Source organism: Apodemus sylvaticus, chromosome 15 (assembly GCF_947179515.1).
Source record: "Apodemus sylvaticus chromosome 15, mApoSyl1.1, whole genome shotgun sequence".
In the NCBI taxonomy this organism is placed as follows: Eukaryota; Metazoa; Chordata; class Mammalia; order Rodentia; family Muridae; genus Apodemus; species Apodemus sylvaticus.
Window position 1 is genome coordinate 61,807,440 of NC_067486.1, and position 24,457 is coordinate 61,831,896.

Sequence of the window (24,457 nt, forward strand, 5' to 3'; positions counted from 1 at the left end):
CCCTCTTCTGGAGTGTCTGAAGACAGCTACAGTGTACTTATAATAAGTAAATAAATAAATAAATAATCTTTTAAAAAACAAAACACAAAACAAAACAAAAAATACAACATTACATAAATTGCAAAATGACAGTTCTTAGACCTGCCTATAAAAATTAGAATATTTATTAAAATAAAATGAAATTAGTCTAATAATATCACTATTACACTTGTCCAGTGATATAAATCATAATCACACATCCCATATAACTAAAATAAGTAAAATTACCATCAAAAGCCCTAAGTTAAATTCTAAAATGGAGCCGTTGGGTTATATTTCCAGGTCCTATCTAGTAGGCCCTTTCCAGCATAAGGTTGCTTACGTTTTTCCCAGGTGAAGTTCTCTGACACGTAAGCATCTCCATATGCAATGAAACACTCAATGGTGTGGTTGTATGTCGTATTGAAATCTAGTTGGCTACTAATGGTGTACAGTTCCGATTCAGGATCCTGGGAAACTGTTGTATTGATGCCATTTAATTCTCTTCCATTTTCCAACCAAGAGAGGCGAGGCTCTGGGAAGCCCCCGGAGGCGAAGCACTTGATCCTTTTAGTGTTGGCAGATGGATCTCCACACTGGGTTATGTTGGGGGTAGGGAAGTCAGCTAGAGACAGAACAACATACAGTTAGTCACGGTGCAGGTCTGGGTGCTTAGGTGTTTGTTAAATAAATTATCAAGGTTCAGTGAGACTGACGAGATTAGGTTGCATTTGCAAGACTCTGTAAGTCATTAGTAAAAGAGCTGCTTTGAACTGACTGTGTCAGTGTCAGTTGTGGTCCACCTTGATCCAGACAAGAACACAGAGAAAGGAATGGCTTCGTGTGGGAAATGTTGACGATTGCTTGCTATTGTAAGACGAGAAAAGAAGGCTGATAATATTTATCGAGTCCCTCCTAGTTATTTCTGGAAACCATTCTCTTTATGACAACCTTAGGACATTAGACTCAGATGTCAAAGGACCATGGACCAAGTAAAGTGTGGTAGTACAACCTGGAGTCCCAGCTGAGAGAGAAAGGTTGCTTGAACTCTACAAGTTTAGGACCAGCCTAGAAAATATAGTGAAGACCCTGTCTGTTAGGAAATAAAATAACCAGGCAGAGTAGTGCAGGCCTTTAGTTCCAGCACTGAGGAGGCAGAGGCAGGTAGATTTCTATGTCTGAGGCCAGCCTGATTTACATAGCTAGTTTTAGACCAGCCAAGGCCTTATAGAGAGACCCTGTCGAGAGAGAGAGAGAGAGAGAGAGAGAGAGAGAGAGAGAGAGAGAGAGAGATTAGCACAAGCATGAAGTAGTTGATGTCTATAATCTTATCTTGTAAATAAGTAGATTTGGGGAACTCACAACCCCTTGGCAGAACTGATATCTGCAATCACATTTCTCAACACCAGAACCCATCCTCGCTGTCCCCTTCTGTCTCATTCCCCCCTTTTCTCTTGACACTGGAAGAACACCTGTGGTTCCTTTCATCTGTTTATTTAGTAAGGAAGATGTGGGAAGCCACCCTTCAGTCTGAGAACCAGAAGACAGACAGGAGCTCACACTCACCCACTCACACTCACTCCGCCCTCAGCATCACCCTAAGTCCATGTTCAATACTCCCTTGCTTCTTAAAAAGTAAGGTGAGCGGAGCATGTGGACCACACCTGTAGGCAGGTATACACTCTGGAGGCTGAGGCAGGAGTGTGAGGTCAGCCTGGCCTATGTAATGAGTTCAAAGCCACCCTGAGCTACAGAGTAAGACTCTACCTCATTTTCTAAAAGAAGATTTGTACTCCGATAAAGCTATGTCCAAATATATAATGTTAAATCTGTAATTACAGCTAGTGTATTTTATTAATTCCTTGCTACTCTGACATTTTAAAGGGACAAGGACGCTCTCATTTGTCTCATCTGATTTCATTTGTATCTTTGCCCTCCAGTAAGATACTAAAGTAGACTTAGAGTCAAGAGTGGGAACCCCCTACCACTGGCCCCTCAGGCTCTGGACTCTAGAGCCTGAGCTAGTGGACTTCAGGACTTTAGGACTCTACCTCCTCCCCTCTCCTGTGGCAGTCAGTCTCTCCACTCCAGTCCATAGACTGAGCTTTTGCTTCGGAAGTCTGAGTACTATAGAGCATGTATGAGCAGAGGTCAGTGGCTATCAAGAGCAGCTCTTTAACTGAGACTCGCCTTGTGACTGGGGGCCAATTCCTTGTTTTTCAGTCTTAGTTTGTAAGTGGGTTAATAAGGATACTGGGAGAAAGGAGGAAAGAATACAGTGTACAGTTACCAGGAAAGGGAAAACCCTGAATTTGGTTGCAGAGGAAGTCATTGTAAACAGCAACAACAAAAAAATCTTTGGTGGTGAATCTCTCTGAGTTCGAGGCTAGACTCCAAGCTAGCCAAGGCTATGTAGCAAGACCCTATCTCAAAAACCAAAACTAAAACAAAGGGGAAATAAAAAAATGACCCTTGTCCCTAGATAAAGTTTGCTGTGTCCCTGAGCAATTTATAGTTGGCAGTATTATTTTCTACTTAGTACCTTAATATCACTCAATCGAATTACTACTCAGAGGGTCAACATAAAAAGGTTACTTATGTTTCTTCTAATCAGACATCATGGGCTCTTTAACCTGGAGTAACACATCTGCAGACCTAATGTTCTCAGCTGCACCTCGTGTTTGCTCATTTCTGCGCTTCTTTTCTAAGAAACGGCTAGCTCAGTAAGAGCCACCTTTTCCTGTCTGACTGAGCTTACAGCAGCTGCAGCTCCCCCCCCCCCCCCCCCCCGCCCTTCTGCAAGACAGTGTGTTTAGAGGAATTACTTTGAAGGTCTTGAAGACTGCATAGCCCTTTGGGACTAAAGAGATGGCTCAGCAGTTAAGTACATAACTCTTAACTCACTCTTGCAGAACACACGAGGTCGGTCAGCAGCACTTGTATTAGGTGGCTCACAACTGTCTATAACTCTAGCTCCTGGGGAATCCAGTACCTTCTTCTGGCTGCTTTGAGCATCCGCGTATACTCATATACATTGTTAAAAACAAACTAAATCTTAAAAAAAAAAAAAGACTGCCTCTTTATATCTCAGATGATGCAGTTAACCCAAGTTTGGTTACTTTTAGTAGAGAAGGGTAAGGAACAAAGGCAGGAATGCAAAGTATTCAGAAAAGTTTTAAAAAAAAAATCCAGTGACCTAAATTAACTTGCTACCCAGAATAGGATAGGCACTTCTCAAGTACTCTTCACAGTACAGCTACTTTGTATTACGGTTAGGCTGCTGCGAGTCAGAAGATATCTCAGGCCGTTATAGTGCCTGGGATGGTTACTGTGGCCTTGGATGATCCCGGCTATAAGAAAAGTGCATCAATAGAGGTTTCTACCGTGACTAATCAGGTTTTCTGTAGAATTAGAGACTCAACCCTCAGATATGAAGTGAGACATATCCTTCTCTGCTAAAAGCATCACTGTCATAAATAGACATGTTCCTTTAAAGACATTATGAATCAGTAAACCGGAGAATCCGACCAACCTTTGATGGACAGCTTCACGGAAGCAAGGTGTTTGACTTCATACACTCCTCTTTCGCTCTTTTGAACGACACACTTGTATGTACCCCTGTCTGAAAGGCCCAGGCCCAGGATGATCAGAGAGTAGGTAGTGTTGTCATGGAAAGTCCGGTTCTTATACTCGGGCCACACTTCTCGAACCCCAGAGATGACAGACAGCACCATCTTGTCATGTTTTTGCCAGTAGATTCGGAGAATGGACTGCTCTTCAGGAGAAAAGTTGTAACCACAGGACAGCGATACCTTTTCTTTCACTGACTTCGACACTTCTTCAACAATACCTAAGAGGAGGCAAGTAAGAAAAGATTTTATCGTTAATGAACAACCAAATTCTTATGCACTATAAAGTGACTAACCATGATGCATGAAGCTAGAATGATTTTTTTTTTTTGGCTCCAACACATTTTTGTTTTTGTTGTTGTTTGTTTTATGGTCACTTTTAGATATAGGGTTTCTCTCTGTAGCTCTGGTTGTCCTGGAACTTGCTATGTAGACCAGGATGGGAAATATACTCAGAGGGGACCCCCACCTACTCAGAGGAGAAGGGGAGGGGAAGGGGGAAAGATTGTGCAAGGGGGTGACCAGGAAGGGGGCAGTGAATGGGATGTAAAGTGAATAAGTAAAAAAATAAAATTTAAATTAAAAAAAGAATCACATATAACCACATATATGTTGGATCCTTATGATCCTAGCACTTCGGGGATAGGAGAATAGCAAGTTTGAGGCTACCTTGTTTAAGACACTGGGAGGCCCTGTCTTACTGGGTGAAAATACCAAAGGCTGAGGATGGAGCTCAGTGGTAGGGCACATCCTCATCTATCATATTCAAGGCCCTGAGTTTGATGGCCAACACAGAAAGAAGTACATCAAGTTTACTCCATCGACCATCTTTAAGTTTACAGTGGAGAAATGTCTTCACATTGTTGTGAGACAGACCTCCGCAGATGTCGGTATGTGTCACGAATCTCCGCACCCATTGAACAACCAAGTCGCTCTCCATGTCCCTTACTCCTGAGGGATAGACACTTTACTGTTTGCCTCAGTGAGTCTGACTACTTCAGATATACTGGCCTCCTTGTGGCTGGCCTGTTTGCTTAAAATTACGTCTTTAAGATGTGTTCATCTCATGTTATATGACAAGAGTTCCTTGCCATGTGATATGACAGTCACAAATAATCTGTCTCTGTCTATCATTTATCTATCCATCTATGTGCATGTACATATATATATATATATATATATATGTATACATATATATTTTTCCAGTTTGCATTTTGTATAATCTCACACACACACACACACACACACACACACACACACACACACACGATTTATTTTCTCGTCTGCTGATGGATATCTGGGCAGCTTCCCCCACTTGTCTAACTTTGGGTAGTTGGGGTAGTAGATGATATTGCTATGAGCATGGGTTTGCAGATGGTGCTTCATAACCCTGATAACCCTTCATGTGGACATTTTCACAAAGCAAAATTTCTGTATAATATTTCTATTTTCATCTTTTGGAAACATCTATGTTATTTTCCATAGAGGTTGCACTTCCAGTGCTTTTTGAGAAGGATCTGGAAGCCACTGGTTAGAAAGCTAAATACAATCAAATGAAAAAAAAAAAAACAACTTGCTTCTGTAATAATCAAGATATACCACTGAAATCAGACTCATGAACTGAGCATTATAATACAGTCCAGACCCCTGCATTTTCTGAGGGGTTTCCAATGACAAGCAGGATTTAGCATTAATATGAACCTTCTCTCAACTCAGGTAGGTTTTGGTCCTATCCCAGGCTAGCCTTGAACACCCTATGTAGCCGAGGGTGACTTCCTGTCCGCACCTCCTGAGTCCTGGGATTATAAGCAAACACCATCATGTCTAGAGTCCTGTTGCTTCTTATGTGCTCTATTGAACATATTGATACCCTGAAGATAAAAGAGCCTTGAGCACAACTCCAGAGAAGGTGCCACCATTTGCTCACAGACCACGCACCACCTCCTAGGGTCTACCACACTCTTCCTTTCTTTTTCCTTTGTGTCATTCTTTGAATGGGAACAATTGTAAGTTGATCTACTCCCCCTAGCTGTGAGGTAGAGGTCATAGGGCTTTAGAGTGGTCTTGGCTGGGACTCTAACGTGTTGAAGAAGCTTGCAGCAGAGGGGACTATGACTCCATGCCCTGTGACTCTCCATCATGAAGGAATAAAGGAGACAGAGAAGAGAAAATATACATTTAAAAGAGGGCCATATTAAATAAGGCATACAACAGAGCGTTCTTATTCATGGAGTCCACGTTTGTTAATTTTCCTATTCTCCAAAATTATTTGCAGTTTATTTGGGGTTTGGCAGGACCTTGCTTTGTAGCTATGGGACCTCGAGCTGATAGCAATTCTTTGGCCTCAGCCTCTTAGATACTAGGATTACGGAAACGTACCACCACGCACAGCTCCAAAATTTATTTACAATCCAGAATTAATTCTTGTAGAATTGTAGACATGGGGAGAACAGAAACACGTGTGACTGCCCAGCATATCCAACAGAGGTAAAGCATGGCGTCTGGCATCTTGCCTCAGTTTTTATACTGCAACAAGGGTCCGTTTGTCTCACTCACAGTTTCCTTACTCTTCACATAACACAACTCTGTTTTTTAAAAAAGACCTTACCCAGTGGGACTTTTCTCTTCATTTCTTCTACAGCTCTTTCCCCATGTTGTACACACACAGACATACACAGACACACAGACACAGACACACACACAGTCGCACAGAACTATATTTTGTTTTGTTTTGAGACAGGATCACTGTAGGTAGCACAGGCTGACCATCTTTTTTTTTTTTTTCTGAGACAGGGTTTCTCTGTTTAGCCCTGACTGTTCTGGAACTCACTCCGTAGACCAGGCTGGCCTCGAACTCAGAAATCCGCCTGCCTCTGCCTCCCAGAGTGCTGGGATTATAGGCATGTGCCACCACACCTGGCTCTTAGGCTGACCATCTTGATCCTCCTGCCTCAGCCTCCTAAGTAATGGGAAAGGTGTGAGCCACCATACCTGCTACTAACATGGTTTTGAACGCTCTCACTTTCCTACCACAGTTTAGTTTGGAAGAACAAAAGACAGTAAACCAACCACTAGATTAGAGAATGACATTACAAGAGCTAAGACATGCCCCTCTTCATCTAAATCTTCTGATTACTCAGCCTAAAGTGAACCCAATATTTTAGCAGCAACCTTATACCCCCAATACCTATTACTACATTGGCAAATAAACTGCCATTTTTATCATATAGTTAAGCATCCTTGAATGGGAATATCACTACAAAGAGTTGTCCTGAATCTTCCTCTCTCCCTCGCCTTCATATGATAACAAATGGTGAGCATTGTAAACGTATAGAGAAGCACCTACTTGTTTTACATACCCATCCAGATGCCTGTGGACCAAGAGTCTGAGACAGGACCCCCCAGAAGTGGGATGGTCCTCCAGTCCCATGAGAAGGCAGATGACTTTTAAGAGACCCCAGTGAAAGGGCCAAGGCAGGTTACACAATCTGCTGATCCCCAGAGGACCCTGGAGAAGCTGAGGTCTGTGGAGTCTGAGAGGCACTACCAGAATTGTTTTATTCTACGGAAGAGAAAACCAGGCAAAAGACCCGGCCCCAGTTTTACATATGTATTTCTTTCTGGCCCAGACTTTTAAGGCCACTCTCTATTTAGTGTCCTAATGATCAGTGTCTGTTGTCTACCTGACAGAATCTAGAATCACCTGAGACAGCTCCCAAAGAAACTCAGGACAAATGGCTAACTGTGGTACCTATTTGTCATCCATGCTGACCACCCCTCCCGCTCTCTCAGTATTACAAGTACCTGTTACAGAGTCCTGGCTCCTCCCAGCACCTCCCGCCCTTCTCACCCTAAACCTCTCCAGCTCCTGGGCCCTGCCTCTGATCTTCTGATTCCTTATAACCCAGCCATTTCAACCACGCGTTCTCTCGGTCCTCCGCAAATCTCTCAATCTCTTTGTTTTTCTCCCTCTCCTGGTCTCTCTATCTCCCTCCCTCTCCCTCTCTCTCTGTCTCTGTCTCTCTCTCCCTCCCTCCCTTCCTCCTCCTCCTCCTCCTCCTCCTCCTCCTCCTCCTCCTCCTCCTCCTTCTTCTTCTTCTTCTTCTTCTCTCTCTCTCTCTCTCTCTCTCTCTCTCTCTCTCTCTCTCTCTCTCTCTCCTCTTCGTTTGCTCCCTTTCTCTCCTCCCATAGTTCTGTTCTATTCTGCTGACCATTTTCAACCTGCTACTCTTCCAAATGCCTCTGGCTGTCTCTCCCTCACATCTACAATAAAAAACCTTCTTCTCAGCCCTATTAGGAGCGGCCATGTCCTCATTCTCATGCAGCAGCTTTTAGCTTGCCTGTGGGGGATTACCCTGGTTTCATCGAGGCAGGAAAGCGTGCCCATTGTGGGTGGCACTATTTCTTAAGCTGGGTCTCAGATATAGAGGGAGAGAGAGCGGGTCCCAGTCGTCCCTACTGTTTCTCTTGTTTCGCGTCCCTGCTGAGGTGACTTCCCTGCTGTGGGGAAACTGGGGCAGGACAAACCCTTTCTCCCCTAAGTTACTTTTGTCTGGGCATTTTATTATAGTGACAAGAAAGGAAACCAGGGTAGCCGATTCCCCAGTTGCAGGATTCAGTTCCAGAATAAGCCAGCCTTGCTCCATCCGGCCCACCACTGAGCTTGTCCACTAAGAGGGAGCCAGTGGGGGAAAGGCCACTGCTAACAAACCTGACATCCTCAGTTTGGTCCTTCGAAGGAGGGAACCAGCTCCTGCAAGTTGCCCTTTGACCTTTCCACATGTACCATGTGTGTGCATACAAATAAATAAGCAATACAAAGAAGGGGTCCTGGGGGTTGTAATGCCAATACTTGGGAGATAGAAGAAGGAAGACCGGGAGTTCAAGATTATTCTTGACTACACAAAGAGTTTGAGGCCAGCCTACACTCCAAAAGACCATGTCTCTAATGAACAAAACTAAAAAACAAACAAACAAACAAAACCAGAAAAGAAAATGGCCCTTTTTTTCCAGGCTTGGCCTGACCTCATGGTTCAGGCTGGAACCACTCACAAGGCCACAGCTTATACCTCTGGGTTTCATCTGCCCTCTCAGCTAACTGATGGTCCCTCTCTCCTGTCTTTCTCTCAGCTGTCTGTCATCGGTGAGTGCAGTGATCCTACAGCTTGGATCTGCCAAGTGGGTCCCATTTTAAAACTCGGTCCCTGGGGCTGCAGAGATGGCTCAGTGGCTAAGAGCAATGGCTGCTCTTCCAGATGATGTCTCTTCAATTCCCAGCACTCACAAGGTGGCTCATAACCACCTGTGACTCCAGTTCCAGGGAGGCCTGGCACCTTCTGACCTCTGCAGGTACTAGGTACACACACGGTATGCACATATACATATAAAATAAAACATATAAAATAAAGAGTTAAAAAAAAACAATCAGGAGTGTTTCCTCATCAATATACCCCAGGAAAACCAACATTTTCTATCTAAACCCCAACTCATTAGCTCATAGTACATATCTGACTAGACCTCTGGGCTGTGGCTTAGAGGCAGCGTCCCTCTAAGGCCCAAGGTCTCAGGGCCCCCGAACGTGCCCTGCTCTGCACGCAGCTTACCTTGTACCCTGAGAGTCACAAAGATGCCCTCAGGGAACACCCAGGTATGCAGCCTCATTTCCATGCCCTCGGCCTCGTGGAAAGCAAGATCTGGGGCAATGGCACATTCCCACCACGCCAGCCATCCAGGAAAGTATTTATGTTCCTAATTAGAGGCAGCTTAGCAGTGTGTCAGAAGTTCCTACTCGGGTCATAACTGACAGAAGTAAAAGGACAAGTCCGAAGAGGGCTTAGAGAGCGAGAGATCAGGCTGTGACCGAGACACGTTCAGGGATACGCGAAAGCTAAAAGATGTAAATCAGAGCTAGACTTTGCGCTCCCGTTGACTTAGATTCTCATCTCAGTCAGCTGCTTGTCCATCCATCTGTTTTCTCATCTGTAAAAGGGGCGTGGCACTGCCCATTCCAGAGCACTGCTGTAAATTCAATTAAATGGCATAGACAGAGGGGATCCTGGGACATCACGTGTGATCCAGGAGGTGTCTGCTGTCCTCCTGTCTGCCCCAGGTCTTACGCTCTGGTTGCTTTAATCTCACTGAGGGATGATATCAGCTGTGTAGCACTCTGGTCTTGCTTGGGCCCGATGAACACCATGCCATGAAACAGCTCCTTTCTTTAGGCCCCAAATAATGTGATATCCCCTCCTGAGACCTTTTTGCTCCCACCTCATAGAATGCAATATTTCCAGCAGATCTTGACATCCCATGACGCAAGAGAGAAGACACGAGCAAAAGCAAAACCGTCTCCTTCCGAAGACAGTTCCTGAGGGGTTTGGTGCAGTCACATGGAGAGAAGTATGGATTCTCTCTCTAAAGGTCATGCCACTTCACCTCACCACGGCTGCTCCCCATTCCCGAGTGAGGCCCCACCCTTCACGCCCTGATGCTGAGGAAGAACCAGACTGAAAAGAGGAATCAAAACTTTCCTGTGTGACCTGGAAACTCCCACAGGAACCGGGCTTCCACTCTCATGCCGGAGCAATGAGGAAAATGGAAGAAACGGCAGTGTGTCAGGCTTTTGTCTGTTGGTGACTCTGGCGGGGAGCCAGCGGGGCTCCTGAAGCTGTATTGATCTCTGGGTTGGTCAGGTATACTGCTTGGCACTCCAGCAGCCCAGACGAAGCAGGAATGAGTGTTCAAACAGGACACCGTACTTAACTGTCCTCACCATGCCCAGGATATGAGAGACACCAGCATCTTCCTCAGAGATCCAGCCACGTGGTCCAGGGTTCATATCAGTCTGGGCTGGGATTCGCTACTCAGAAAAGCCTTCTCTGTCTCTCGCCAACAGCTCCTTCAGACTCCATCATTTGGCCGCTCTATAGCTCTGCCCTAGATATGTCTGTCTTCGATCATTTTGGTTTGGATTTGGTTTTGGTTTTTTGTGATGAGATATGTTGTATATCCCTGTGTGTCCTAGCACTTTCTTTATCTGGCCTTAAACACAGCAGTCTTTCTGCCTTGGCCTCTTGAATGCTGTGATTACAAGTATATGCTACTATACTTGGCTTTATCTTCAGTCTTGCTCTGACAGATACAAGTTACACCTGGGAGATTACATCTCTATCTATATATCTATATTGATCTACGCTTGTCTCTATAATTGACACGTGTGTCCATATGAGAAGCCTTGCCTGTTTTGTGCATTGCCACATCTGCGGTATTGAGAACAGGGCCTAGCCTAGAAGGTATGAAGTGGATACTTGCTGAATGCACGGCTAAGTACTAGGACCTTGGATCAGCATGAGTTAGAACCGTGACCCTGAAGAACCGAGAAAGCTCCTGGACCTCAGGTTCACTTCAGCAGAGCGTGTATGCTATCTTTCCCTACTGTACAAAACTACCACAGCAATCCTAGGAAGGAACTGTGACACTGTATGACTTTTTAAACATATATTTTTATCTTTCATTTTATTATTTTTGTATGTGTGTGAATGGGTGGATGGATACATGCCACAGGTACGGAGGTCAGAGGCCAGAGGTCAGAGGTCAGATCTCAGGAATCAGTCCTCTCTCTTCACCGTGGACCGTGAGGCAGGTCATTAGGGCTGCACAGGAAGTGTTTGCCTCCAGGGTCATGTCCCCAGCCCTAATACAGGTTTTTTTCCCAAAGATTTCTTTATTATATGTAAGTACATTGTAGCTGTTTTCAGACACCCCAGAAGAGGGTGTCAGATCTTGTTATGGATGGTTGTGAACCACCATGTGGTTGCTGGAATTTGAACTCAGGACCTTCGGAAGAGCAGTCAGTGCTCTTAAGTGCTGAGCCATCTCTGCAGCCCCTTAATACATGTTTTTGATAGGGCTCTTCTGGCCATGTACCGCATGCTGCTCTGCTGAACCACACCCAGAATGGAGCTGCGTAGAAACTGTCTGACCTGTGTTCTGAATGGAGGGCCCACAGCTGGCTTGGGGTGCACATCAGGCCCTTCTAGTCATCAGCTGGATAGAGCCAAGGCTGTCAGAGGAAATGGGCAGAAGCGGGAGGCAGCTCTGCTTACTTTTAATGAACTTGTGTACGGTGTTCCTCTGGGTGGCAAACTGGGGACACTAAGTAGTTAGCCTCAGTCCCTGCCTCTCCTGATCCCTTTGCCGCCTTCCCCTCTTACTGACTTAACTCCTAACCACTAGCCCCCTAGGAGAGGACACTCTAGGCAGCAGACCTAAAGACAAACCACACGTCTTTTAAGAACTCAGTTCACAGCAGTGTATTATTAGCCCTGAAGCCAACTGATGCCCCAACACATACACCAGAACAGATGAACCCTGAATACAATGTTAAAGGACTGAAGTCAGACAGACAGTCAACACCATAGGATGCATGCTTCCACGGTAAGAGGTGCCCAGAATGGGCGTGGTCCTGGAGAGGGGAATAGAGTAGTGGTTACTAGGACACGAGGCAGCATGCCATGGAAGAATGGCAGCTGACCGGTTCTAAGTATGAGGTCGTGAAAATACTTTGAGTTGTTATGGCTCCAGCATGGGACATGAAAGCCCACCATGAACGGTTCACTTTAAAATGGTGAACTCTACCCGGGTGGTGGTGGCGCACGCCTGTAATCCCAGCACTCTGGGAGGCAGAGGCAGGCGGATTTCTGAGTTTGAGGCCAGCCTGGTCTACAGAGTGAGTTCCAGGACAGCCAAGGTTACACAGAGAAACCCTGTCTCGAAAAAAACCAAAAATCACAAACAATATGAATAAATAAAACCTAATAATTAAAATAACCTTGTAGAGCCAAAAAAAAAAAAAAAAAGAACTTCAACTGACAAATTGAATTCATAACACTGATAAACATTTGATTAAGAGAGCTAGTTAACAAAACATTAATATTAAAGGAGCAATAAGGCCAGGCAGTGGTGGCACATGCCTGTAATCCCAGCACTTGGGAGGCAGAGGCAGGCGGATTTCTGAGTTTGAGGCCAGCCTGGTCTACAGAGTGAGTTCCAGGACAGCCAGAGCTATACAAAGAAACCCTGTCTCAAAAACAAAAACAAAAACAAAAACAAAAACAAAACAACAAAAAAACAACAAAAAAAAACAAATAAAATGGTGAACTCTGAAGCCTTTTGGATAACTTAAGCTTTTATTTGTTTGTTGTTTATTGTATTATGATTGACTTACTGCTTAGAGGCTATGTAGGTTTTTCTTTTTAAGAGTGCCACCAGCCATCCATGCTGGTGCATGCCTTTAACCCAGTACTGCTTGGGAGGCAGAGACAAACTCTAGGAGTCTGAGGTTAACCTGGTCTATCTATTGGGTTCTGGGCCAGCCAGAGCTACATAGTGAGAACCTGCCTCAAAAAAAAAAAAAAAAAAAGCCTCAAACCTAAACCAAAGAATGTTACCAATGGTACTGTACAATTTCATATTTTTGGAAGAGTGTTTTAGATGAAAGTAAGAAAATAAAATTAAAATGTGAATTTCATGATATTGTAGGAAAATTGTAAGATATAAAAATAATAAAATAAAGCCAAGTGAGAAGGGTCAGTGGGTAAAGGGACTCAGTGCTAAACCTGATAAACTGAATTCTATCCCAGGACCCGAATGGTAGAGAGAAAAACCAATTCCTTTGGACCAATTCCTCATGTGAGCTGTGGTACACACACACACACACACACACATGCGCGCACATGTATTCCCCTCCACAAAGGCCTGAGGTACCTTTCTAGAGTCTATCTACAGAAGCAGATCAAGAGGCTACCTTGGCAGCCAAGCCCCTGGGCAGCATCTTAGTGCTGGATTACCATGTCTCCTAGTAAAAAGGAAACAAGCCGGGCACAGCCATCTTAAATCCACCAGGTGAGCCAGGCGGTGGTGGCGCATGCCTGTAATCCAGGCACTCTGGGAGGCAGAGGCAGAGGCAGGCGGATTTCTGAGTTCCAGAACAGCCAGGACTATACAGAGAAACCCTGTCTCGAAAAAACCCAAAAAAAACAAAAACCAAAAACCAAAAAACAAAACAACAACAACAAAAAATCCACCAGGTGAGGTTTTGACCTGGTGGTTGAGCACTTGCCAAACCCTGGGTTTGATCCTCAGCACTGAAAACAAAACAAAATCATTCAAAAGGTGTGATGCACAACACATAAACGCACTTGTTAAATAAGCATTTTGCTAGACTAGAAAAAAAAGTTGAATTAAATCTGGAAAGAGTAAACAGGACAAACCAAACCAACATCCTAAGCATCGTAAGACTGGAGATGTTAACGCTGACATTCGGGTCTACTGCCATACCGCACCAAATGCGCCCCGTCTCATCTGGTCTTGGGAGCTAAGCACTCTGGTTAGAACTCGAATGGGAGACTGCTGATGTCTGGGCACAGTCTTTTCTATGGAAGCAATATTATGGGGCCCTTCTAAGCCGTTCATTAAGTGAACATCACAGACCTGGTGTTAGTCCTGTGCAGGGTGCAGCACAGGGAAGATGTGGGCTGGTATACTGGCTGTTGGAAGATTTCAATCCTGGTCCCCGAGTTTCTCTCCACTTTACATACAGCTCTTATATTCTGTCGAAATCAGATCTTTTATTTTTCTTTCTCTTAAATTCTAAGTTCATAAGAAGGCTAAGAGACTTGGACCACTATCATCAGGGTAATGATGCCAGAGGTTATAGTTCATGAGATGTGTTGTTGCCTGGTCCTGTTTGGACAGCAGTGTGTATATGGATGAGAGGTTGTTACTGGGGACATTTTGAGGACATTTGCTTTTTTTCTACATCAGAGTCCCTAATGCATCAATGGCCGGCTTCTGCAGGAAGCTTTTTCCCAGGCCTTGGAACCGAGCTAGTCTTTAAGGATTCCAGCCCTGAAGGAAAGGCTGCCCACTTATGCGCATCTGAAGGTTGCTCCTAGCCACCACTTTCTGGAATACAGCCATGTGTTTCTACCTCAGTAGACTGTGTTTGAAACCAGACGGGCAGAGAGGATACGGATGAGTCCTCTCTTGTGAAGAAAAGAGGCCAACTTTCCCTGGGTACCGATGGCTGGAGAGTAATAGGGGAGAGGGGACCCATGCCACTAGGGTGTGGCTTCCTGACCCAGAGCAGGATTGAAGGTGTGGCACATCCCTCAACTCCAAAGTCGCCCAGCATTACCTACTTCACCTTACTCGATCTTGACCCCAGACATCACAGGCCACTCACATCCTCACCCAAACCTGCCCAAACCTCACCAGCTTCATATTTAGTACAACCTCAGTCCATCCGCTTCCCTCCGACACCTTTCTTTTAATCAACCATTGCATCCCCCTAGACAGTTGGCTCCAGAAATAGCCTCCAGAAACAGTTACTGTGGCTGCAACTCAAAAGATTTTTGTGTGTTTTTCAGTCTGAGATTGAACACAGAGCATGCTAGACCAGCACTCATCATCGGGTTGTATCTTCAGTGTCCCCTCCCCCCCACCCCCACTTTTTTTCCAAGACAAGAACTCATGTAGCTGCTGCTTGTCTCAAACTCGCTATGTCCTAGAGAATGGCTCTGAATTTCTCATCTTCCTGCCTATACCTCCAAAGTGCTGAGATTACAGGCATGTGACACCACACTCCATTTATACCTTACAAGAGAAGAAGCTCGGGGCTTCATGTATGCTGGGCGAGCACTCTACCCACCAGGCTATATTCCAGCCCATGCTTTCCGTTTTAAGGCAGGGCCCGTGCTAGCCTTGAGTTCACTCAGTCAACCAAGGGGGCCTTGATATTTTGATCCTCCTCCTGCTCAGACTCCAGAGAAGCAGGGAGTACGGACCTGCGCTAACACATCCGGCTCCACACTTCCTGTTTTTCTTTAAACGTCCTTTGCATACGGACTTTATACTCCAGTAAGACTGGCTAGTTCTCCACCCTCCGCATCACCTGGATGCTTCCTAGAGATCTGAACCTCGAGCCCCATTCCAAACCTACCTAAGCAGAAGCAGCATCTCAATCAGTTTTTTAAGTTGGACGTGGTAGCTCACATACAGAAGCCTTGCTACTCTGGAGGCTGAGGAGAGAGTCTGAGCTAAGTCGGAGCTGCATATTGAATCCTAGGCCGGCCTGGGCAACAGAGTGAGATCCCGACTCCAAAAACATAAAATATTCCAAAGGTATTGGTCAGAGCGGTGTTCGGGTCCCAGCAGGACTGGGTGGACAAGCAGGAAGGACTCCGACAGACAGATCCTGTCTGCGCCTTCCAGCTTCCTCTGCCCTGAGCGGCGACCCATGCCATGGTGACACATTTGCTACAGACCATGAACCTTCTCTGACACATCATTATCTCCCAAAGTCATGATTTAGCGGTCCCTCTAGGAGGTGTGCTTTATACGCGTTTGAAACATCTATGACTAATAGATATGTCGTTAACAGTCTTATGCAAAATAATTTCACTTCTCTAAAAAAATCCCCTGTATCGGAGACTGTCTTTTAAGAAAACTCCCAGGTGTGAGATATGTATAACATATAGACAGTGCTGAGATAGACAGTGCCACCCCACCCCCTCTAAAGCCCTCCCACCCCTCCCCCAATGCAATTTGATTAACATTCAGATTCCCAATGGTGACCGAAAAGCCCCAGCCTAGGCCTGGCTCCCTTCTGGCCCTGATCCAGCCACCGCTGAAACTAAGCACCTCTGAATAATACCTTCTCTTCAAAGTTCTCATCTCTGCAGTGGTCACACATTTAATGCAATGGTTACCAGACTGCTTGTCTTCTTCCTTCCAGTGGCTATGGATTAACATGAAGGAAAGAACTCAAAATTTGTCCCCAGGATCAACAAACACATCTTTGTACCCAGAAACTGCCTGCGATTTGTTGAATAGTGTTTAAAAATAGTGTTAAAGCAAACAAACAAACAAGCCACACAGCTTCAATGTAGTCCAACTGGCAAAGTGCTTGCCCAGAATGCAAGAAGCCCTTGGGTTTGATCTCTAATATTGCATAAACTGGGCATGGTGGTAGATGTCTGGAATCCTAATACTTAGGAGGTGGAGGCTGGAGGATTAACAGTTCAGTGTCATCCTTTGTTACCTGTTGAGTAACAGTAGGCTACATGAGACCCTGTCTAAGATTGGGAGAGTGGATACTGTGCTGGCATCCGTCACTTCCAGAATCCTCCACTGCCATCCGCTCTGTCAGGTCTGCTCCTCCAGCCTCCCTGCTCTCTCCTCGGGTCCTGGATGTAGTTAGTCAGGACCTCCTTATTTCCATATTTCTTGAGGGGTTAGTTCCAGGACTTACGTATGCAAACTTGTTTGAGGACGCGCACACATCTCAGGCCCGACTAACCTCTGAGGCAAGGCGGACATTCAAAGCTAAGACGTTCAATGGACTATTTCTTGACTCAGAGCAGAAGGAACTGGACATAGCCATCAGCACATGGTGCTTTCCTGAAGGCTCAAAAGGTGTCACTTTAGCTTAATTCTGACCAATTCTTCTGGTACAATTGCTGAACCTTGATTTAAATTTTGCCAGTTTTTCTCTCACTTTTTGAAAGTTTTCCACAACACCTACCCATCCACCCCCAGCCCAGTTTCTAGCTTTATGTAGTTTCTCCTGAAGACTCCAGTTTGGGAGCGCTTCTCTAATTTCCAGAAAAAAAAAAAGATTGTAATAATGCAATTATTGAACATTTTGATGGTGTCCAGAACCTGATGTGTGAATGAGGACTTCAGTCATGGGACTCTAGGTTCTGTAACTAAGTTTCGCGACTTGGGACAGAAAATTTAAGACTGCCGCTCCTTGTAGCCAAGTGGTCTATGCATTCTTCATCCCCCTCCCTGCCCTCTCCTTGTTTCTCACACTTTCAGATGTTCAGGGCAGGGTTTGGGGCAATCTGCTTTACAGCAGGGCCTCCCACAGTCTGGCTTCTGTATGCCCTGTGACACTCCAGGTTCCTCCTTGCTGGTGAGAAACCAGTTTATATGCTACTCCTTAGAAAGCAGATCTTTTGTTTTCTAACCTTAAAAAGTCACACGTGTCAGTTACCCCACAGTCCTGCAGGACATGGTGGTCCAAGTACACACAGTATGATCTGCACAGAGCTCCCACCCCTCTTTATAATGCTGGGAGTCTAGCTTCCGTAAGGCCACCTTCATAGAAACAGAAACGGATTGAGAACAAAATATTCTTTGAAGAACACCATATGAAACACACAGCCAGTTAGGAATAACTTAAAGACCAATGTTTGTGCTACATCTTGGCTGCTGGATGCCAGTGCTGAAAGAAAGCTAAGCTTAAGAGGAAATATGAAGAGAAAGGTTTCGTACTAAGAAGGGTCTCAACTTCCTACCAAAGGAAAAGGTCGTCATTGACTTAGAGGTAGGTCACTTTGATTAAGTTGTATCACAGACACAAACTTTGGAAACCAGGCTCCCAGACCACATATGTAGATGTAAACGAACATGTGATGTCGACGGAGGCGCCCGTTGGTTTTATGTGTTGTTAAAATGACAATGTACCCACCTCTAAGTTAGAGCTGAAGTTCTTGCTTTAATTCTCTAACTTGCTGTGTGACCCTATGTGTCCTTTAACCTCTTTGAACGAGAACTTTCATAGCTTTAAAGTACTCTGGGGATACTCTGAAGCCCCCCCCCCCAGTTCACAAAGTGAGCAACGGAGGGTCACAAAGTGAACGGAGAGACACGGCACAGACAGCATCATCTTCCTCAAAACCCCAGTGAGCTTAAGTCAAGTTCCTGAAAATTCTTTCCTTACCTGAACACATTTGAAAAAGACCAACCAGCAGCACAAAGCGGCGTGGAAACCAGAGGAGTGGTGTATCCTGCATCAGCTGGCAACTGCAACCCATAGCTCCAGATGCTTTGGATAGATGGGGAAAGCCAGGAATCAGAGCCAAGGGGGCTCAGGCACCTCCTAGGCTCACACAAATCAAGAAACAGAGCTGTGGCAAAGCCTGGATGGTGTACACCAGGCAGATGCTAAAGACGATCCTATCGGTCTACAGAGATGGAACAGAATGCCTTTGAAGGCTGAGTTTCACAACCTGAAAAAGAAACTAGTAAGAGTCTGTTGAGTCGCTTGCTGTGAGGTCAAACCTCCTCAGTGGCTCCGTCTAAGATGAGTGAGAGTTATGAATCAGGGTGTGGCCATGAGGGCAACTCAAAGGTGGAGAGAACTCTAGGGGAGGTGACTTGTCCAGGCCTGTTCCGAGAACCAGCCACAGCTGGGTGAAAGGATTCTCTGCTTTGGGGGTGTGGCTAATGTGAGATGACCCCCCTCCCCCATTTCACAAACAACAGCAAAAAGCAGGGAACCTTCACTAGCAGCCAGACCGAAAAACAGCTTGAATTCCATTCTGGACACATGTGAAAACACAGAGTGACTGGAAGAAATATATTTGTCCAAGGCAGTGTTTTAGTTAGGAAATGCTTTCTTTCTACCTTAAGACAGGAAACCAAGAATTTTAAACTCAATAAGTCAACAGAGATGTCTACCAGTAAAAAGGGAAGAAAGAGAGGACACTTTGCAAACACCACTTCTTTAAACTATGGAATATTATGTGAAGAGGCTTGTTTATCTTTTTTTTCCTTCCAGTAAGTATCAAAATTGAGAAATGAAAATGAATGACGTCATGCTCACACTGGCCTGATTTCCTTTGAAGCTATCCCATAGCCAACCAGTTAGCTTGAAGAGACTTTGTCATCAGCATTTTCTTGGTAAGAAAGGCCCCAACTTCACCCTACAAAAATGTTCGCATCTAGGAAACATAATAGAATCTTGATAATGTTTTTCTAACAGTGTTGGAATGCCACAGCCTTGAGAATAAGAGACCACAGGAGACTGCTCTGAGGACAAGTTACAATTGCATGTATGTTTAAGAAGCAATAAAGTTGGGGGCCCAAGGATGTGGCTTTGTCAGTAGAATGCTTGCCTAATGCCGAAGGAACCCCAAGTTTGATCCTCAGTGTTGTACAAATAGTGTGGTGGCACCGGAGAGGTGGGAGTAGGAAAATCAGAAGTTTCAGATCATCCTGGGTTACACTGCAAGTTTGAAGCCAGCCTGGCATATGTGAGACCCTATCTTTAAAAAAAATGTATATGATAAGGCTGAAGATAAGGTATCTACTAAGGTGTCCCACAGTATGATAAATAGTAAATGCATTTACTTACTTGCTGAAGAAGATTCTCTTTGGTTTGTCTTAAAGATCAAAAGATGGGGCCCATGTGTATACAAGTGATCTCTTCTTGCTGTCTCGGGGTTACTAAAACAGCAGAGGGCCGGAATTTCCCCTTTCCAACTTCCCTTTACTCAAGCCTCGCAGGAAGCTCCCTTGCTGTTTGAGAATGTGACTGGTTACCACCAAGGATGAACAAACTCAAGCTCCGGGGTATCTAAGAAGAGGAGAAGTGCGGGTCAGTCACTAGCTCTGCCTGGACAGTGGGTAAAGCTGTCCTGGCTGTTTCTGCAGTGACCTCAAGTTCTGTTTCTATTCTCAAGAGTCACTCTTTCCTATCCATGGTAAGACTAGTATGGGAACAGGCTGTCTGGCTTCGTATGTAGTAGGCATTTTGGGGGGGAGTGTTTACTGTCTACTCCGTCACCCTAACTTCATTGCATCTTGCCCGTCCTCAAACAGTATGCTCCTAGGAGTCACAGTAATTGGTCCGTTTCATTCACCTTACCACAGCTAGTGTAGTTCAGTGTGCAAAATGGAAGAAGCATCAAGGGATGAAGTGAAGAAGGCTCTGGTCTCCCCTACAACTGCTATCTGCAGGTAGTTTTCCTGCCTTAGGATCCTGTATATGGAATTTGGGAGAACCCAAGGACAAGTAATCAGCCTTTCTGAACAGTGAATCTCTCTGCCCAGGTAGACCTGGGCAGCTCTTTGCCTGAGCTTATATTTTTCACAGTTGGCAATGGACTGCCCTTGTTGCCTTGACGTGGAATACTCCTGGAAGCTCTGCATTCAAAGCATTCAGAACCTTAGTTGTGTGGAAGCCAGTGTCTGTGGACTACCCTTGACCTGAGAGTACATAGGTGGCTGTTTCCTCCTTCGTCTCCCAGGTGGAAGTTCTGAGAGATCATCTACAAGGCTCCCAAAGGTTCTTGGGAGTAGAATAACTAACCCCTGTCTTGATTAGCCATCAATTTGGTAAGGATTTTTATATTGGATTTCATGTCACTAACTAGCTGTTCAAGAGTCTATTTTTCACTGGGGTCTTTGTCTCTAGCCCTAATTTGCAGAGAACCCAGAGTAAGACAGCAGGGGTCAGAGTATGTTAGAGATACATGAATAAGTTTATAAAGGGGGGGAAAGTTTCATAGCCATGGTGCATGAGTTTGGCTACATGGAAAAATGTCTGTTACTAGAAAACAACATTTCTCTGACAAAACAAAACAAAACAAAACAAAACAAAACAAAAAAAACCCCAACAACTCACAATTTAAATTGCTCTATATCTTTTTTTTTTTTCAGTGTCACTAAAGGCACGGCAATCTGTTTAACTAAAGGATTGATGGAGAAATATACGTGGGTCTGAGATCTATGGCTTCCCTAGGAGAGGAAATCTATGGAAATCATACAGAAAGAAGAGGTGAGGGAATAAAGGCTTTGCCATGTCCAAACTGCTGGCACGCTGTCATGCCAGCGCTCGGGCAAGCTTACGTCAGCGCTCAGGCAGGCACTGGCTGGCTGATGAGACCAGCAGGTTCAGCTCCCAGGCACCATTCCTGCTGGTATCTCGTTAAGCATGCACTGCCTTGCCTTAAGACCAGGTCTAGCTGCGCGGTGGTGGCACACGCCTGTAATCCCAGCACTTGGGAAGCAGAGGCTGGCAGATTTCTGAGTTCGAGGTCAGCCTGGTCTACAGAGTGAGTTCCAGGACAGCCAGGGCTACACAGAGAAACCCTGTCTCAAAAACAGAACAAAACAAAACAAAAACAAAAACAAAAGACCAGGTCTAAGGCAGGGTCTTACCCTGAAGAAGCTATAACCCTGTGGGCATCTTTTTCAAAGTGTGTAGCCCTGATGATTTTAAGAAAAATCTACTTCTAGGTTTTTACTTCTTTATGTCTTCTTTCCAAAAAACGTACCTACAGTGAGAGGATTTTAGGCTATGTCTGTCTTTAAAAAGAACCACTTAGCTCTCACCCAATTGGAATCTTATCGGTGTGGAAATATTCTGGAGGCTTCTTTCTTGGGCCTGCTGACCCTGGAACCTGGAACCTGGCTGCAGGATTTCAGGCCCTAGGTCACACTTGGCTGCCAGGCCTCATCCCTTGCCAGAGAGAACATAGATGCAAACGCTGCGCCCTTCACGTCCTGGTCTCATTTTCTCCAAGAGAGGGGGTAAGGGGACAATGGTCGAGCACTAGGAAAGACAGAGAGGGTCTTGGTGTTTTGGAGAGGGGGGGGTACCTTTAAAATAATCAGTTGGACACACACACAATCCATCACCAACAAAGACAGTGAACGCCTGTATATCACCACTAGCATTTCCATGGGGTCTGAAACTGCCCCCTCCTGCCTCCTGCTTCTTCCTCTCTTGAGTTGTTTGCCCATTTAGAACTGTATATCAATATAATTATACAGAATGCTCTCTTTGTCTGCTGTCCTAGCCTGGTATTTTAAGCATAGCTTGTCAGGATGCACAATGCCCCCCCCACACACACACACACAACCGCATCCCCACCCACCCCCTCTGCCTGCGTTTGAATATGGGAAGGGATTTGGCCACTGGAAGGCTCTGCAGGAGGGTGGGGTTCTTACTGCTACAGAACTTCAGGTGGCATCTCTCCCGAGCCTCTGGATTATTTCTTTTGGGTGGGGGTGTCCCCAGATGGCCTGTGGTTCTTTAAAGGCACCCCATCCTAAGCTTCAGGGATTCCCTTCAAGGAGCAGTTTAGGATGGTGAGGGATTGACACCTCCGAGGGAATGTCTCCTTCTAGAATTTTCTTTACTGCTGTGTGTGTCTTCCAGAAACAGCAGTGAGAGCGGACTTACAGCGGTGGGTCCAGGTTGATCAGTGCAGGCTGTGGGGTGCAGGGGGCATGGAAGAAAAATCACCCGACAAAGCACCCACTGTTCTTGTTTTTGTTCTCCCGTGAAAGCTGCGTTCTGGTGAGAGCCCCATGACCAGTGAAGTCCCCTCAGCGAGTGGCTGTGGTTGGAGCATGGAAGGCCGGCAGCAAGTTCGGGAAATGAAGTGGGTTTGGGGAGCCAGGAGGGCTGCCTGTCCAGTGGGGGAATCCAGCGAAAGTACGAATGCAGCAACGGAAGCCGTTTGCTAGGAAGTCACCAGAGAAGATTTCAAAATGTACTGGCAGGTCTCCACCAAAGGTTGGGAAGCCCTGGCCTGTGGAAGGAACAACAAGGACTTCCCCTGCTGTCTTTCTGTTCTGCTTCGAAGGGTTAAGCTTTTCCTAACATTCAGATGCCAGTTCATCAAGTGTCTGTCACCAAGCCCCTCCCCTAGCTGTTTATTAACTGGAATTATTGCTCGATTCTTAAAATTAGGATGCATACATATCAAAGGTTTGCTTTTTTCATATGTGTGTGTGTGTGTGTGCGTGTGTGAGAGAGAGAGAATTTGTTGTTGTTGCTGTTTTTCAAAACATGGTTTTTCTGTGCAGCCCTGGCTGTCCTGGAACTAGCTTTGTAGACCAGGCTGTCCTCAAACTCACAGAGTCCCCCAGCCTCTGCCTCCTAAGTGCTGGAATTAAAGGTATTTGCCACCACTACCATGTCAATATTTTTCTTTACAAGTTTTATATGGCCACAAAAGAGATGCTTAAGACTATTGGGGGAGGAAGAACATAGAATATTTTAAAAATCAGGCTATGTGCCTTTAATATAAAATACAACCAGTGTTTAGCTGCAAGCCATTTTGTGATTTTTTTTTTTTTCTAAGCAGCAGTATGGGGAATGGAAGGTCTAATTCCAGGTCCCAGGCCAGATTCTTTTTGTATAACTAGGTCACCCAAACTGCGAGGAACTCTCTTCACTTGTCTGGGTTTCCTCACTAGAATGTGATAAGTTGAACAAATACTCCCATGGAAGTGTCATCTGATGACTTAAACTGCTTTTGTGGACCTGTGTGTTTTACTTTGACCTCTGTGCCGAGGCAGGGTCTCCTTCTGTACCCCTAAGGCAGTTAGCAGAATTCCCTTTTTCCAAGGGGAGGGGAGTCTTCTCTCTTAAGCTCTTTAAGTGATTCAATGAGGCCCACCCACATTATAGAGGATAATCGAGTATACTTAGTGTTTACTGATATAAAGGCTAATCTCAGCTGTAAAAAAATCTATTGTACCTAGTATTTACCAGTATAAAGGCTGATCTTGGCTGTAAAATGCCTTCTTGTCTGGAGGATTTGAACAGTCTGGGTGCTGTGGTCCAGCCAAGAGGACAGTTAGCTGCTCAGCTACCATCTTAGTCTTCCTGAATGGACCACATAGCAGCTGCTTTGGGATTTCTATGTCTTTGTCTCTGGCTTTCCAGTTTTCATACTCTCGGAGTTTGTTCTGAGGAGTTTGCACAGGGTCTATCCTGTGCTTTCTTCTCCTTTGGTCCTTGCAGCTGTTCTGTTGTTAGTCTCTGCTGAGAGTCCAACCTGCCCTGCATATTGACTACTTCCTGTCAGTGTGTGGCAGGTGAACTCACTCTAAGCCCCAGCTGTCACCTTAGGAATTTGCACTCATAGCACTTCCGGGTCTATGCAGTGTCCTAGCTTTAACTGTTCTGTTTTATGATCATAAGTGAATCTTTCCTCTTAAAACAG

The 24,457-nt window shown here is 45.3% G+C and overlaps 1 protein-coding gene and 1 long non-coding RNA gene across 3 annotated transcripts in view; one reads left to right on the forward strand and one right to left on the reverse strand.

Annotated features, from left to right (window-relative positions):
- Positions 1–19,959, reverse strand: part of Cd80 (CD80 molecule) — a 39,121-nt gene extending 19,162 nt beyond the window's left edge. The window contains exons 1-4 of one of the 2 annotated variants that reach the window (XM_052158399.1): positions 19,849–19,959; positions 18,433–18,537; positions 3,551–3,868; positions 362–643 (exon numbers count right to left, since the gene is read on the reverse strand). In XM_052158399.1, coding sequence (XP_052014359.1) covers positions 362–643; positions 3,551–3,868; positions 18,433–18,526 — 694 coding nt within the window. In that variant the 5' untranslated portion in view covers positions 18,527–18,537; positions 19,849–19,959. Of the gene's footprint in view, positions 1–361; positions 644–3,550; positions 3,869–18,432; positions 18,722–19,848 lie in introns of both variants that reach the window. The other variant, XM_052158398.1, reaches the window with a different exon arrangement.
- LOC127665820 (uncharacterized) lies at positions 19,947–23,268 on the forward strand. The gene is made up of 4 exons (XR_007973507.1): positions 19,947–20,197; positions 20,744–20,831; positions 21,156–21,273; positions 22,791–23,268. It is a non-coding gene; the product is annotated as an uncharacterized LOC127665820 (long non-coding RNA).
- The last annotated feature ends 1,189 nt before the right edge of the window (positions 23,269–24,457 follow it).